Below are 15,300 nucleotides of genomic sequence, written 5' to 3'. Positions count from 1 at the left end.
ATATGGCCGGCTCGGTGATAATCTACGTTATACATTTGCTCTTCATACCGCGACAGATGCACTAGATGCACGTGGCTCTTGAGCTCAAAGATCAGGAACTTCATGTAAGGAGCTGGCCTCTGCGGGCTATTTGCAAGTATGAATCAAATGGATTTGTTGAGGAGTGGCTGCAGGCGGAGGTCTGCAGACTTTTATGTCCTCTGTGCAGAGGTTACACAATTAGTCAAGATTAGGACCTCCTGACTGGGGGTATGGCTGGGCAGGCACCTCCTCTTGGAGGTTGGCCGAGGCCGGCGAGCGCCGAGGCGCTACCATCGGGCCTAGCCCGTTACAGTACCCCCCCACTTGTCGCGTTGTTTATAACGCGTCCCTAGGTCAAAACACCAAATCTAGTCGCGCCACCCACTACTCTGCTAACTAGCTTGTCTCCAACATCGTACCACGAGCCGCTGTCCCCTGCCCCACCACAACTATTCCACCGCCCATTATGGCTCCTAAGACCCCGTCCAAGCCTCGCCAGGGCAAGGTGAGTGTCGTGGTGCTTTTTGCTAATTGCGATTTCGCTAAGACCCCCACGTAGCGTCCCCTATCTAGGTCTCCCTCTGTTGCACGCCTGTCTAAGAGGCCAATTAGGCCTAATAATATTGTTATGGACAAAGAAGAGGTTAACACAATGCTTGTCTCTAATAACAAGGACAACATTAAGGAAGTCTCTAATAAGGCTAAGCAGTCTCCCTATACTGCGCGTGCCCTTAGGTTTACCAACCTAGAGGTTTGCACTGGCTGCGCTTTAGAGGGTTTTGCCTGCACGTTCTCTAGGGATGCTTACAAGAGGGGCGCTAAGGTTCGCAAGTCTGCTTGCGACGTATGTGCTCAGAAGCAGACTGCTTGCATTAAGGTAAAGTTGCTGCAGTTCCCCTTTTACAGTGTGCTAACGTTAGGCAGCTGCCCTGCAAGACCTTTAGTACTTTAGTAAAGTACAAGGTAGCTTCTTGTGTCTCTAAGAAGCCGTTGCACCTCCTCAAGTACTCTGCGCCTGTCAGGCTAGCGCTAGAGAAGCGCATGAACCTCCCCAAGCACGCCAAGTTAGACTCTTACCCTCGTTCTAGTTATAGTGGCGTCGCTGGTTACAACCTTAAGTGGTCTAACTATAAGGAGGAGATCAACGCTATACTCGCCTGTCCTTACCTAGAGGTTAAGTTTACTAAGCGTACCACTCTAGCTTGTGAGGAGATCCTTTAACAGCAGAAGCAGATTATAAGTGTTTCCCTAGGCTTTGTTCCTTCGTGCTTATAGTTCTGCAGCTTCTGTATCTGTTGTCTCTTTATGCGCACGTTCTTGACCTCAGAGCGTCCTTCCGCGAGCGTGTTGGCATGGCGGCTCCTGTGACCACTTCCGCCGACATCATGGCCCAGCTCCAACTGGAGGCGGAGGCCCTGGTCGCGAAGGAGAAGGAGCGTCTTCAGGACGAGGATAACAGGGTTCTTTAAGGCACCCCTCTTAGGTTGGCTATTAGCGTTTAGAGTTTCTTTTTTGCTTTTTTTTTTAATAAACAATACCTAGCTGTGGCCCTCCTAGATACTCTAAAGTTAGAGTAGCTACTTCTAGAGTAGCTTCTTAAATAAACTATTGTTTATTTTTATATTCCCTCCCTCCTTTATGCGTGCCCTGATAGTAGCCTATAGTCTTCCTCTTCCTCTTCTCTAATACTATGTTTAAGGTATTAGCTTATACGCAAACTCCTGTAAGGGGTTTGCAACAGAAATTAGCAGGTAAGTTACTATTCTTGTCTCTATAGTTTGCAGAGAACACTACCTAGTTGTCTAGGGCCTCTAAGTCCTTGCACGTCGCCACTAGTTCCCACGTTGCTTTTGTATAGCCACGCCACTTCACAAGATACAAACAGTCACGACCACCAGTCCCTATCGCTTGTTCCGCGTCAATTTGTTCAACCTCCTATTCCTCTGCTAACAACCTGTCATTGTTTGTAACTATAAGTGGGCCTAGCTGTTAGTTATTGTTAGTTTAGCCATGCAGAGGGTTCTAGGGGCATAGGCGTAGCTGCTTAACGTGAAAAACAGGGTGGATGTTCCCTTTAATGTTAAGTTTGACGTTGTGAGGAGACACTACCTCTATAACAGTGAACTTCTAGTTCTTCTAGTCTAGTTTCTGGCTTTCCCTGTTGTTAGAGAAGTAAGTACCTAGTTTAAGCCATACCTTGTCGCCTACCCGTAACTAGGGAGCCTCTTTGTAGTGCTTGTTAGCCTGTAGTTCTTGTGCTTGTTAAGCTTCTGCTATCTTAGATTGTGCGAAGCTGAACATCTTAACAAACTTCTTAGTTATAGCAATAGCTGCTTTACCTAGAGACCTTGCGTAGCAGTGTAATAGCTCTGCTGTTAGGTCTAGGTCCTCCTAGACAACGTCTACATTGTACCTATGTTGTAAGAAGAAGGGACTTACGCCTGTGGATGCAGCAATTCTCCCTTTAATTGCGATTTAGGCAATAGGTACCTATCAGGCCTAGTCTTTCTGCAACTAGTTGGTGTAAGCGCAGAGGTAGGCTTCTACTACAGAGTTTATGCGTTTAGTGCTCCTATTAGTTTGTGGGTAAAACGCAGTTAATAACCTCTGTGTGATCTTCAGCATGCAACACATGACTGTCTAGAAGTTGCTTAAGAACTAAGATCCTTAGTCTAACATAATAGCGTTAGGGAGCTAGTATTATGCTACTATATGTGTAAGAAACGCTTTTACTACTATATTAACCTATAAGCTAGGCAGTAGAATAAAGGTTACGTCCTTAGAAAGACAATCTATAACTACTATAAGGTTCTAGTTACCCTTACTTTCTAGAAGGTCTGTAATAAAGTCTATAGAGATTTCCTTCTAGATCCTTTTAGGTATTAGGAGCAGCTTTAGTAATCCTTATTTTAGTTCTCTCTATAGCTTTGTACGTCTGCAGATGTCGCAGTTCTCTATGTACCTCTGCAATGCTAATAACATCCTAGGCCAGAAGTATAAGCAGGACAATATCAAGTACATGTTGCCTCTACCTAGGTGACCTGCAATAGGCAAGTAGTAGATCTTGTTAATAATCTATCCTCTTAGGACTTCTAAATTAGGTACCTATTTCTGCTTGTAGTAGCGCAGTTACCCTAGATTATTAACTAAATATTCTGCAAGCGAGACTTTAAGACCTAGTTATAGAGGGAACTTCCGCGCGCTAGACAAGATTGTGTCTCTTACTAGTTAGTAGGTATTATCTGCTATAGCTATAGTTGCCTACAGTTGCTCCTGTGTGTTAATGTTGTTGTAAGGTTTATCTTCTTAGTAGCTGTTACTTGTCTAGACTTCTTATCTATAGGCGTGTGTTGTAACAGAGTAGATACTAGGTGGTTTAGCTATAGTTAACTGTGCTGGTTGGAGGCCTTCTGCGCACTAGAGGGATGTAGGGCAAATTTTTGCTAAGAATGCCACTGTAGCACCTGCTTCCCCCTTATTGTAAGCGGGTTTTTGTACCTAAGCAAATAGTTTTAGTAACTAGAATTTTTGTGTTTGCGTTCAATCATCGCCTGTCAGGGGTAGCAAGTCCTCTTCACGTCTAGACAAGGCATTAGCCTAGCTATTAACTTTTCTAGGATGGTACACAAATGTTAGATTAAACTAGCTTAACAAGCTTAACTACCTAATATGCCTTTCTAACAGCAACCTTGTTTTGCAGAAGTACTCTAGATTCTTGTAGTTAGTGACAACCGTGAAGTGTTTCACAGATCTTAGCTTAGTGCTCTATTCCTAGAGGCACTTAATGACTGCCAGCATCTCCTTGTCGTGGATAGTGTAGTTCACCTTGGCCTTTGTGTTTTTTGTGGAGAAGTATGCGATGGTCTGCAGGACGCTATTAGTCCTGTACTGCGACAGTACTCCCCCAGTGGCCTATCTAGAGGCGTTGCACTCTAGGATTGTCTTCAGGTCCTTGTTAAAGTTTAACAGCGCAGGTTCTACAATAAATGCTATCTTTATAGCCTTAAAGGCTAATTATTAAGGCTTCCCCTACTTAAATACTAAATTCTTCCCTATTAACTAAGTTAGTAGTTCTACTATTAAGGAGAAGTTACTAACAAACTATTAATAGAAGTTAGTAAACCCTAGGAAGCTCTGTATCCCTTTTACTAATTTTAGGGGTTCCTAGGCCTTAATAGTAGCAACTTTTCCTAGATCTATCTAGATCCCCTTACCTGCTTTAATAATAAAGCTAAGGTACTTAGTCTTCTTAATAGAGAACTTGCACTTCTTAACATCTAAGTAGAGGCCTGTGTTACCTAACTTCTAAATAATGTCCTTAACTTTAGCTTTATGTTCTGCTTGCAACCTACTTAAGTAGATAAGCACATTGTCTATGTACGCAGAACACTATTTGTCTAGATCTTCCTACAGTACCTAATTAATGTACTGTTAAAAGGTACTAGGGGTGTTAGCAAGTCTAAAGGGGGTTACAAGCTACTTATATAGTCTAAACCTTGTCTAGAAGGCTGTTTTCTACTTATTACCTTTAGTGATGTGAATTTTATAGAATACTTAGATTATGTTAACTTTAGTAAACTATTTAGCCTTTAAGATTTGTAATAGGGTTTTGTGGATTAGTAGTAGGGGGTACTAGTCTTTTTTTATAATTATATTAAGTGCCTAGTAGTCAACGCAAAATTAGAGACCTCTGCTAGGTTTCTAGGCGAATAGCACTAGCGCTGAGGCGCTAGATTTGCTCACACAAATGAAGCCTCTGTCTAGGTAGCTAGTTAGTTATTGGCAGAGGACTAAGAGTTCTTCTCTTGACATGCTGTATAGGGGTCCCTAAGGGATTATTGCTAGTTTGCTGTCCTGCTTAATAAGCTTAATAGCATGGTCAACATCTGCTCCTCTGTGTAGAGCTAGTTTGTCTACTTCTTCCTTTATAAATGTCCAGAACTCCTCCTTTAGGTAGTTAGGGAGGAGGACACAAGGGTCCTAGAGGCCTTTTTTTTTAAGGCTTTCTGTATGTCCGCTATAGAAGCAGAGAAGATTTCTATTAAAGAATCTTTCTTTGACCACTTTTGTAGTGCCCTGTACAGCTCTAGGCTAACCCACTGTAGTACTAGCTCTGGTCTGATGCCTTCTTTGCTCTGCACCCTTGTCATAGACAAGTAGATAAACAGTGACTTCTTAGCTAGCGCTAGGGTCACTTTGTGCTTATCCATCCACAGGCAGCCTAAGATTAGGTTGTATTCACGTTCTCCTTCAAGGACGTACACAAACATCTGTTCAACATAGCTGTTAATGTTAATCCTTATCCTGACTGCTTTCTTCAGCCAGGTTATCTTGCTAGCTATGCCAACAACTTGTTTCCTTAGTACAGAGATGCGCCTAAGGTTGTTTTATGTTATAAAGCTTGAAGAGATAATTCTGTAAGTTAAGCACCTAGTATTAATTAGTGTGTGTGCTATAGTCTTGTTGTCTATTAAAACGTGCAACAAGATAGGTTTGCCATCTAGCCATTGCTGATAGAACTGCTAGAATGACTTACTATCCTAGTTAACCTTGCTAATTAACCCCTGTCTGCAACTTAGGACAGGAGGTTCTAGTTTTCTAAATCAGAATTGTTCAAGTCTGAGTATTCCTCTACACCGTTCATCGTGGCAGCTGCGCTGACCTGTACAGTACCTGGTTGTCTAGCTGGGGCTAGCTTGCATTAGTTAACGTAGTGGCCGTCTCTGCCACACTAGAGGCACTAGTTGTTAGCCCTTCGCCTGTTAAGGACCTCTTGTAGTTTCTATTCAGCTCGTTCGCGTTTGTTGTTATTGTTGTTGTTGTCTACGCGCGCAGTGTAGACTTTTGTAGGTTCCTAGTCTATCTTGTTATTGTCCTTCCTTCTAGGTTATTATCTAAACAACGTGTTGTAGGTGTAAGTCTTAACTTGCCTTAGGTTAGTCTCTACTTTTAAGACTTGTGCTATAAGGGTCTAAAGTTCCTATTCTTTAAGGACTTCTATAGATACTATCTTGTCCTAAAGGTTGCTACAGATAGTAGATATATACCTTGTCTTAAGGTTCTGTTTATTTTCTTCTTCTCTAGCATTAAAGGCTAGCTAGACAAACTCTGTGTTAAAGGCTTTAAGGCTTTATCTATTTTTCTTTATTATAATTGTCTGTAGCTTCTAATAAGATCTTTCTTTAAACTAGGTGTCTTAGTATTATTTATTAAGGAAGCTCTAGAATTCTATAGTTAATCCTAATAGGTAGCAGGATTTCTAGGACAGACTAACCTAGGCAGCTTGCCCTTCTAATTAGTTAAACATGTACACTACGCCTAGGATTAATTAATATTCTCCTATAGAAGTAAGCTTGTCTGTTATCTAGGACTTAAATGTCTAATAGAGCTAGCAGTTACTATTAAACTTCCCTATATTAGGAAGCTTGAGCTTTGTAAAGCCTAACTAGGTTGCAGTGGCAGCTATTATTGGGGCGGGAGAGATATTGGCTGTTGCTGATCTCTGCTGTTCCTTGTCCTTGTACGCCTGTATGCCTGCTTAGATAGCCTATTATATGTATTTGTTTGTTATGTTGACTATTAGTTAGGATTGCTAAGGTGTTTGTGGAGGGTTCAGAGGTCCAGTTGTCAGCTGTTCGACCTCTGGCAACCTGACTGTATCTTTGGGCAGGGCAGCCCAGGCTGAGTGAGTGGCCAACAGAGTCAGAGCGCGTTCGTAAATGGTCTCTAGCCATTCCGCAGGTGCTAGAGTGCTCACGCGGTGTTGCAATTCTGTGCGAACATCTAATTAGGAGTTAGTACTTAAGCAGAGTTTAATTCCATATTCAACAAGGCGCCCTACAACAGTGTTAGTGTTTTTGCTTATTATGAGTGGTTCCTTGCAGATGCTTAATAAACAAACAAATAAAGAGGATAAACAAATCTAAATATAAGGAGCTAGCCTCTGCAGGCTATTTGCAAGTATAAATTAAATAGATTTGTTAAGGAGTAGCTGCAGGTAGAGGTCTGCAGACTTTTATGTCCTCCGTGCGGAGGTTACACAATTAGTCAAGATTGGGACCTCCTGACTGGGGGTACGGCTGGGCAGGCACCTCCTCTCGGAGGTTGGCCGAGGCCGGCGAGCGCCGAGGCGCTACCATCGGGCCTAGCCCGTTACACTTCAGGGCCTCAAAACAGCACTAGAGAGTAAGAAGAAGCGTTAAAAGAAGAAGAAAGTATTGCCACTGTCACCGCGGGACCCTAATGTACAAGGGGGGGCCATATTCTGGGATCCTTCATCCGTTGCACGTGCCAAGACCCGTATGAAGGATATAGAGAAGCAGGCAATCGCGGATGACGCTGCAAAGGCTGATCGGAAGCAAGTACAGCACAACAACAAGATCCTGAAAGAGAAGGATAAGGTTAAGAGGCAAGAAAAGGCAGCGTTGAGGCGTGAGAAGGCAGCTCAAAAGAGGGTGGAGAAGGCTCAGGGGATCGCCGAACGCGCAGCTGAAAGAGAGCGCGTCAAAACACTCAAGAACACAGAAAAAGTATCCTAATTGCCTAAGCAGGCTAATCTCAAGGCCTCAGCAAAGCCACGGTCAAAATCAACTAAGTGTGGTGGTGGTGCAGCAAAGGGCAGTTCACAGGAGTCTCATGAGCCCAGCTCGGCACCCCCGGGCTTCAGGACTCGTGGTGGCCGCGTCACAAAGCCCACAAAAAAACTAAATATGCCAAAAGTCTCGCAGTAGCAGATAGTATATTTCATCAACTTCTTATATAATAATATCTACTCTACGTGGTGTTGTAGCCTCACTGTTGGTGAGGTGGTAAAGTTGGTGGGGTGGCCCACCTGGTGACCCGGCCCACCCTGTGTCCGTGCACGGTACAGGGACCGTGCACATCGTGCACGGATTCACATCGTGCACGCGAAAACCACCTTTGGCAACCACAAAAATAAGACTATAGAGCCACACACAAAAGCTATTATATTGAGATTTTTTTGTTGTAACAGTCTACTAACGCCTATGATGCTTGTCCTGCTCCCATTTTCTATTTGGTCGTGTGGTGCGGCTGCTGCGTGTAGTAATTGGTGGAGGTGTTAGGGAAGGTGACGCCTTAACTACAACCTGAGTAGCGCCACGCGCACGCTGTTTTTTGGCTGGAGGTTCTGTAGGTGGCTTCTGTGAGGCCTTGCGCTTGCCTGTTTAGGATAGTTGGATAGATTTGGCAGCGTCGCTCTCTTGTTTTTTTTGTTGTTTCTTGGCCTTCTCAGCGGCCTTCCTGAGGGCTTTCTCTTCCTTTGCCCTCGCTCGTTCCACCTTCCGCTGCTCCTTCTCCCGCTCATCTTGAACCTTCTTCTCAGCTGCCTCTGCCTTTTTGCGAGCCTTTGCAGCAGCTTCCTCAGCCTGTTGGCGGGTATTTTGACGCAGTTGAGCTTAGGCTTCATCCACCTTTGTTGGAGACCACAACATCGCGTTGGAAGTATAGGACTTGGAGGCCTGTAACGGTAGGGCTTGGTGGTACCTCCAAGAGGTCTTCCGGGTGTCAATTTAGTTGCGGAGGCCTTCGTTTTCTACCTCCAGAAGGGCGTTGCGAGCTGCTAAGTAGTTGAACGTGCGAACCAGCTTCCTTGCCTTATAACTTGTAGAGTCCTTCACTATTGCCTTGCAAAACTGTTCTATTGCGACCCTATTGACGTTGAGTAATGGAGATGGAGTTCGCGGAAGCTCGCTTGGCTTGTTCTGAAACCTGTCAAGTATAATAGCTGGGTTTAGTGGTGAGATGCCTGTGGCTTTGAACGCGGCCAGCACAAGCTCGCTGTTGAATGTTTTGTACCAGGAGGCTTGGAAAAGCTTGTAGAAATGACGCTTTTTAATGCCAGTCAAGGCCTGGCTCTGGTGGAGTTGTTCAGTGACTTCTTTGGAGTAGTTGTTGCCAAAAGGTGAGAAGCAACCCACATCAAGCGGCTGCAACGTCTGGGTACTGTGAGGTGGATAGATAAGTAGTAGAATCTTGTGGCGACTACAATAGTCGATAAAAGCCATCGTTATGTGAGAGCTGTGGCTGTCAAGTATGAGTAGGCGCCAACTACTGCGAGTTTTACTCGCAGTTTCCCGCTCAAACACCTGTTCAAGCCAGGCAAGACCAACCTCGTCGTTGGACCAGCCAGAGGGCGTTGCAGTAGAGTATATAGAGTCTTTGCCTGCGTCCAGGTCCTCCATCCAGGAGGATTGTAGACTGTTTGGCTGGCCTGCATATATGATGGCTGGCGGCAACGTTGAACTGTCAGCGCAGATAGCTGCGAGAATTGTTACCCACTCTCTATTGCCATCCTGCAAGCTTTGGCGTTTGCCTCCGGCTTCCCAAGCTGCCTTACTAAACACCCTTTTGCTCCTATTCACCAATCCAATCGCTAGGCCCTTCTTATCCATATTGTACGTGTGCCGTGGCTCGATAGAGTATTGGTCGATCTTGGAACGTAGTAGGTTAAAATAGTATGAGTACTTTTCGCTATCGTCGGCGTTGTGACGTGAGGCGTCCATGGCGGAGGTCCATTTGTATAGGAGCTTATCGGGGTGACGGTGCAGGAACCTGGTAACCCAGCTATCTCTAACGTACTGTTGGGCCATTTCTGATGCAAAGTTTTGCACCATTTGCCTTGTAGGTGGTAGCCCTTGCTCTGTAAGCTTATTTATATAACTAACAAGCTCATACTCTTGTTGTGGGTTGAGCTTTTGACGTGTGGAGTTGCCTTCTTCACGCGACGCGCATACGCGTTGGTGCTGCTGCAACAGCGTAGATCGCGACACTAAGCTTTGGTCAGCAATTTTGGTATAAGAAATTTCACTAGCTGCATCTGCTCTGTCACAGGCTTCAAGCGCAGCTTCTAAATCCATGCTGTTGTGAAGTTATGGTGTTGAGGAAATTGGCACGTTATGGAGTTCGCGTGCACGATGTGAATCCGTGCACGATGTGCACGGTCCCTGTAGCGTTTGCAACCTCTAGGCTAGCACGCTACATGCTGAATCCAGGACCAGCGCATCACGCAGCAGCTGATTGAGTGCTGCTCTACCTCATGAGCACGCAGAACCTAGCCCTACGCCAAGGCGGAGGCCTCCACCTCGAGGTCGCGAGCGATGCGTCGTTCGCTAACAACACCTCTGACCGCAAGAGCTTACAAGGCTACACTATTCAACTATTTGGAGGCCTGATTGCATGGAAAGCGAGCAAACAAGACACTGTTACTACCTCTACAACTGAGGCAGAGCTTCTAGCTCTATCACAGGTGGCAAAGGAAGCCATCTTTATCTCAAGGCTGATTAGGGAGCTCTAAGTAGATCTACCACAAAAGACTATCACAATACACTGCAACAACACTCAGACAATTAGCCTAGTAACTAAGGAGACATTAAAGCTTCAAACAAAGCTCCGACACGTGGATATCCACAACCACTGGCTGCGGCAAGAGGTCCAACAAGGAACAATCTCAGCACTTCCTAAGAACAAATGGGGCGCCTTTCTCAATCACCTCAACCTTGTAGAGCGAACAGACAGGCCAAATTATCAAGAACTGTCACTGAACAGGCTCCAAGAGGCGCTAGGGTAGTCACCCTGCGAGACGCTGCAATCGGCACCAGTACACAATCCAGCTTGGATCGCGATCCAAGCTGAGGGGGTGTGTCAGACATGAGCAAGGCTGGCCGTAACACTGGCTTGGCTGGAATAGAACTGCATGGAATAGACCGCGCAGCTGGTCGCACAAGGGCGGGGGATAAAAGCCACCTGTTCATAGATTAGACCAGAGGACGATCGATCAATCAATTCATCACAACAATTATCAAGAACCCTTTGAATCTGACAAGAGTATATAAGACGAGAGGAGAGACACGAAATAGAGAGCACAGAGAATACGCACAATTTTTACTACCCACAATCTCGTTGAGTTTATACTCTGACAACAGTACGAAATCTAACACTAGTACAATCTGTAGCGAGGTGAAATTAAGAGCGCTAAGTAGAACCCTGAATTCCGTGATCTAGGAGTAGCTTAGAGACAAGAGCAAGTACAGTCACGTTGGAAACAGGATGGCTGCTGCATACTGTCCGTGTGCTTGTACTAGCTTTGCTTGCCGTGGAAATATATAATAAGGGTACTACAATAGTAGTTATGACATTATCTCGATTGTTAAGATACACCCCTAGTCCAGAAATAGCGGGCACCCAACTGAAGCTGGGCAATTGGTGACAATTAAGCGAACACTTAGGCTTCTAACCTTAAAGCAGGCTTCACGTGCACAGAAAATAGTAATTTAGCAATAAGTTTAATTAAATGAACAGGAGACTATAACAGGTAGAGAGCTAGAGGCCCACGGTAGCTAGCTACTTAAAATTGACAGGCTGTTCTCTTGAGTAGGAGAGAAGAAAAGCAAAGACAGGAAAGACATATGTTTAAGCAGAAGTATTAGAGTCTAGTAGCTTGAGGTATCCCAAGCTACTAGCACCTAAACTTCAGCTTTGAACAATTCCTAACATCAACAACTTAAGTTGCATTAGTTGTGCATTGAACAAATCCATTGACAGAAGAGGCGCCTGTGTGAGTTATGGCGCCAAGAGTAACGCACTGTCCGGTCTTGTTATCGTAGTTGACAATGCAACGGTGTGCTCCTGGTGCACCTACAGGTAATATCAGCAAGAACTCTTAATAAGTACTAGAACACTTGTGTTGTTCGATTTACATGCTGTAACAATTATAGAGAATATAAAAGCTCAACTTACCACCTGAGTAGGCCTTGGTGCCATGAATAAGAGGGTAAATGTATAGGCTGTTGATTTTTGAAACAGACCACGTAAAGCCCTCGTGGTTGGCGAAAAAATGTGGGTAGCCACCTGGACCAGCGCGATTGTTCCACTTGCAAAGTTCATTTTTGCACTCGTCCAGCTCAGCTCTGTCGAAGTTATCGCCAGCGCAATTCACGCCTGCAGCTACGGATGAAGCAAGCGCTGCAATAGCAAGAAGCGCCTGTAGAAGTGTTAGATTGAATCCATTCTCTGCTTTACTGGTGGGTATTCATACTTTGATAAGCATATTGAAAGATTTGAACAAAGTTGACTTGAGTATGCGAGTAGAAGACAGTGGAAGCGATGGGATGTTACTCTTAGTTGCAGCTTGCTACTTATATAGACGAAGGACTTCAGTCATCCCCAGGACTTGCGTTAATAAATTCAGTGACAACTGATGGCGATATTGCTGTCTGACTTAAGTTACGGGCCGATGCTACAGGCTGCGTCCTAGTTCAGAGTGATTGTGCAAGCACTCGAGAGATCACGTATACGAGCTGAATAACGCACAGACCGAGCTCCTACGTTCTTCATGTACCTTTTGTAGAGAAGTACAATAGTTTCTATTTTTATATTTCGTGTTCTATGACATATGGTGAATGCATTCTTGCTGGTTAAATCTCTCATCTTAAGCCCTGAAATACAGGGGCTACAATTGCACGGTAAGTCGTGTTGAAAGAGCTGCTGCTTGAAGTGCATATCTCTGTGTTAGCGAACCAACGGTCTTATTTCTGTCAAGAAGGAAAAGGGTTAGCTTGGCTGATCGGACTACTAGTACAACTATCATTCTTTGGAAAGGCGTTTGAGATGGACCTTCTTAGAGTAAAGCCGTCGCTTTTAGAGTAAAGCCGTCGCTTTTACAAATAGCTTAGGTCAACAAGTGTGATCACAAGAAACAACAGGACTCTTGTTAACAGGGTATATTCCTGGTGTACCATGCTAAGTTAATTAAAGTTTTGCAGACTTGATCTGTGGTTGAACTGCGATTAAGATAGCACATACTGCACCTTACTAGCGCCGAAGGTATAGCCGACAATTTCAGGTGAAAGTCACTCGCCAGAAATAGAATAGTTAAGGGAAACAACAACCATGCTATTGCCAATTACAAGCTATTATTTAACATGATATTAATGTGATATCAGAGTTGTGGTACGTAATTTACTTAACAGCAATAGTTTACGCTTATAGACGTGTAGATTTAACGATTTTAAGTGTTGTACCCATTGCAATCGCTGTTTCTCTTAAGGAAGAAAAACACTATTCACGTTTTGCCGCTATTCCTATACTAAATTGGCGTTTTTTTTCAAAGCTTTGACTGGCATGAACACTCGGCTATACTATCAGCGCTAGTAAGGTGCAGTACATTTAACAGTCTTGAAATGCTCCACAGGCTTTCCATCTCGTTCCGCATACACTAGCGAGACTTAGGTGATCCACTAATTGTCGCGCAGTATTATAAGACCGATTGGTGGCCTTAACTCTGATGGTCAAATGTTCAAGCTTAAAATTGTAAGCTTTTGAGATCCCCTGCGCCGCACCTAAAAAACGCTCAGCCGTTCTCTAGGCCAATCAGTAGACCACCTGAGTCTTATTAGCCTTTGTGGTACTCGTGAAGTGCATGGGTACACTAGGAGGTAACGGTGACCTAGGATCTCTGCGGCATAATGCTGGCGCTAACTTCCCGGGAGATCCGGATTTCATTGCGACCGGATGTCACGGCAATATCCTCTTAGGGCCTGTTTCAGGTAGGTCTGTCTCTATGAACTTAGTAAACATGGACTAAACATACCTTCTCATACGAAACTAGGCCATGCGTCGTACTGCGGTAGATTAAGCTGGAAGCTCCGAATACGGTGGTAGATAAAGCTGGAGGCTCTTGGTACGTCTAGACGTCAGCCAAAGACCGGCCGAGAGGACCGTATAGTCTGATGTCATTTCTCCAATTACAAGGTATGCCCTCTTATCCCTATCTTCCCTCGTCATTGTGTAGCCTACTCCTTACAGGAATATCTAGGCCGAGTCTGCGTAAGACACAGATCGTTATCCATTGCGTAAAAGTATCAAGACTGCTGGCAACAAGTCTTCCATACAATTTTCGACGCATAATGGATTCGCGAACTCTTGCTACTTGATGAGTGTGGCTGTGTGAACTGTCGATTGGGTCTACCTGAGGGAGCGATTATCTACAGTGCGTGAAAGCGGGAGACCTAACCCGATCGAGAAGCGAGCTGGCCTATGAGAAGCGCTGCCCTGCGCGGACACTACTCGAGGAGGTGGTATTCACAGAGGAAGTAGCCGCGGGGGAAGCGCTTTGGGAAGAAGTCACCATAACCTACGACATTCCTTTTCAAGCACCTCTCAAGCCATAGAGTCTAATCTACCAGCCCCATCTACTGCAAAGCTTCTTGTAACGTAGGTGTAGGGCGAGTCGCCCACCAGGGCGAGTTGCCCACTTTTGCCAAGACCCTCCCCCATCAAACCCTATTATGGCCCAAAACACCACAAACTGGCGCTGCATAAGGCAAAACAAGCTGTAATAACATGGTTGGCAAGCGAGTCGGTCAGACAAGCGAGTCGGTCACCCCACCAACTTTGATCACCTACTCTATCTTAACACACAATGCCTCCACGCCGCGCTCTGCTCATGCAGTCAAATGAAGCAGATATTCAGCTTGCTCTCTTATCTATAGATTCTGCCCAAATTCAGAGTACGCGACGCGCTGCTACAGTCTTTAATATCCTAAAATCAACCCTAATTGACTGGCGCGCTAGAAAGCGCGCGCGACGTGATTGCCAGCCTAACTCAAGGAAGCTTACCTAGAGAGAAGAGGAGGTGATTGTTAGCTATATACTTCACCTAGATCAGCGTGGATTTGCGCCTACCTACGCAGCTGCACGTGATATGGCTGATAAGCTGCTGGCTGCACGCGGCGCTGGCCAGGTTGGGCAGAAGTGGCCAGCTAACTTTGTTAAGCGTACAGACAGTCTTCAGACGTGTTTTAACCAAGCGTACAATAGGCAGCAAGCTCTGTGTAAGGATATAATATTAATAAAGAGGAGTTTAAGCTTGTAGAAGAGACAAAGGCTAAGCAGGGTATCTGCAATAAGGACGTCTATAACTTTAATAAAGCTAGCTTTATAATAGGCAAGATTACAACGCAGCTGGTTATAACAGGAGCAGAGAGGAGAGGCAGGCCAAAGACTCTTCAGCCAGGCAATCGCGAGTGGGTAACGCTGATCGCTGCTATTAGCGCTGCTGGCTGGTCAGTGCCACCATTCCTCATCTTCGCTGGTCAGTACCACCTATCAGCCTAGTATGAAGAGGATATCCCACGCGACTGGGCAATCGCAGTCAGCGACAATGGCTGGACGAATAATAAGCTTGGAGTTGAGTGGCTAAAGCACTTCAACGCTCACACGCAGGCTCGTAGTATAGGCGCGCGTCGCCTGCTTATTATT

The 15,300-nt window shown here is 45.1% G+C and overlaps 5 protein-coding genes across 5 annotated transcripts; 2 read left to right on the top strand and 3 right to left on the bottom strand.

Annotated features, from left to right (window-relative positions):
- The first annotated feature begins 407 nt into the window (after positions 1-407).
- On the top strand, positions 408-1,381 carry M421DRAFT_387818 (uncharacterized protein). Its single transcript, XM_033589933.1, has 2 exons — positions 408-898; positions 946-1,381. The coding sequence occupies exons 1-2, from the start codon at positions 650-652 to the stop codon at positions 1,240-1,242; spliced, it is 546 nt and encodes a 181-aa protein (XP_033442469.1). The 5' UTR covers positions 408-649; the 3' UTR covers positions 1,243-1,381.
- Positions 1,382-7,977: 6,596 nt separating this feature from the next.
- On the bottom strand, positions 7,978-9,916 carry M421DRAFT_427160 (DDE-domain-containing protein). Its single transcript, XM_033594593.1, has 4 exons — positions 8,580-9,916; positions 8,454-8,537; positions 8,322-8,408; positions 7,978-8,198 (listed from the first exon to the last, which is right to left on the bottom strand). The coding sequence occupies exons 1-4, from the start codon at positions 9,543-9,545 to the stop codon at positions 8,019-8,021; spliced, it is 1,317 nt and encodes a 438-aa protein (XP_033442467.1). The 5' UTR covers positions 9,546-9,916; the 3' UTR covers positions 7,978-8,018.
- On the bottom strand, positions 9,579-9,833 carry M421DRAFT_27982 (uncharacterized protein; the record flags this gene model as incomplete). The annotated part of the gene is made up of 1 exon (XM_033588909.1): positions 9,579-9,833. A coding segment is annotated over one exon (255 nt), but the record flags the coding sequence as incomplete, so codon positions are not given.
- A 1,420-nt stretch (positions 9,917-11,336) lies between the features above and the next one.
- M421DRAFT_427159 (Ribonuclease/ribotoxin) lies at positions 11,337-12,095 on the bottom strand. The gene is made up of 3 exons (XM_033594592.1): positions 12,077-12,095; positions 11,779-12,022; positions 11,337-11,676 (listed from the first exon to the last, which is right to left on the bottom strand). The coding sequence occupies exons 1-3, from the start codon at positions 12,086-12,088 to the stop codon at positions 11,543-11,545; spliced, it is 390 nt and encodes a 129-aa protein (XP_033442466.1). The 5' UTR covers positions 12,089-12,095; the 3' UTR covers positions 11,337-11,542.
- A 2,558-nt stretch (positions 12,096-14,653) lies between these two features.
- M421DRAFT_414532 (uncharacterized protein) lies at positions 14,654-15,300 on the top strand. The gene is made up of 2 exons (XM_033590477.1): positions 14,654-14,809; positions 14,902-15,300. The coding sequence occupies exons 1-2, from the start codon at positions 14,744-14,746 to the stop codon at positions 15,154-15,156; spliced, it is 321 nt and encodes a 106-aa protein (XP_033442465.1). The 5' UTR covers positions 14,654-14,743; the 3' UTR covers positions 15,157-15,300.

Source organism: Didymella exigua (genome assembly GCF_010094145.1).
Source record: "Didymella exigua CBS 183.55 unplaced genomic scaffold M421scaffold_93, whole genome shotgun sequence".
Classification (NCBI taxonomy): Eukaryota; Fungi; Ascomycota; class Dothideomycetes; order Pleosporales; family Didymellaceae; genus Didymella; species Didymella exigua.
This window is presented reverse-complemented; position numbering and strand designations above follow the sequence as displayed.

Excerpts from the sequence above, each read along its gene's own strand:
- M421DRAFT_427159 (XM_033594592.1), bottom strand. Across the intron at positions 11,677-11,778 it reads CACCAAGGCCTACTCAGGTG|GTGCACCAGGAGCACACCGT; the intron begins GTAAGTTGAGCT and ends TATTACCTGTAG.
- M421DRAFT_387818 (XM_033589933.1), top strand. The coding sequence starts at position 650 with ATGGACAAAGAAGAGGTTAACACAATGCTTGTCTCTAATAACAAGGAC. Across the intron at positions 899-945 it reads AGCAGACTGCTTGCATTAAG|CTGCCCTGCAAGACCTTTAG; the intron begins GTAAAGTTGCTG and ends AACGTTAGGCAG.
- M421DRAFT_414532 (XM_033590477.1), top strand. The coding sequence starts at position 14,744 with ATGGCTGATAAGCTGCTGGCTGCACGCGGCGCTGGCCAGGTTGGGCAG. Across the intron at positions 14,810-14,901 it reads AGAAGTGGCCAGCTAACTTT|TTTAAGCTTGTAGAAGAGAC; the intron begins GTTAAGCGTACA and ends AATAAAGAGGAG.
- M421DRAFT_427160 (XM_033594593.1), bottom strand. The coding sequence starts at position 9,545 with ATGGACGCCTCACGTCACAACGCCGACGATAGCGAAAAGTACTCATAC. Across the intron at positions 8,538-8,579 it reads CTCGCAACGCCCTTCTGGAG|ACCTCTTGGAGGTACCACCA; the intron begins GTAGAAAACGAA and ends GACACCCGGAAG. Across the intron at positions 8,409-8,453 it reads TGTTGTGGTCTCCAACAAAG|GCTGAGGAAGCTGCTGCAAA; the intron begins GTGGATGAAGCC and ends ACCCGCCAACAG.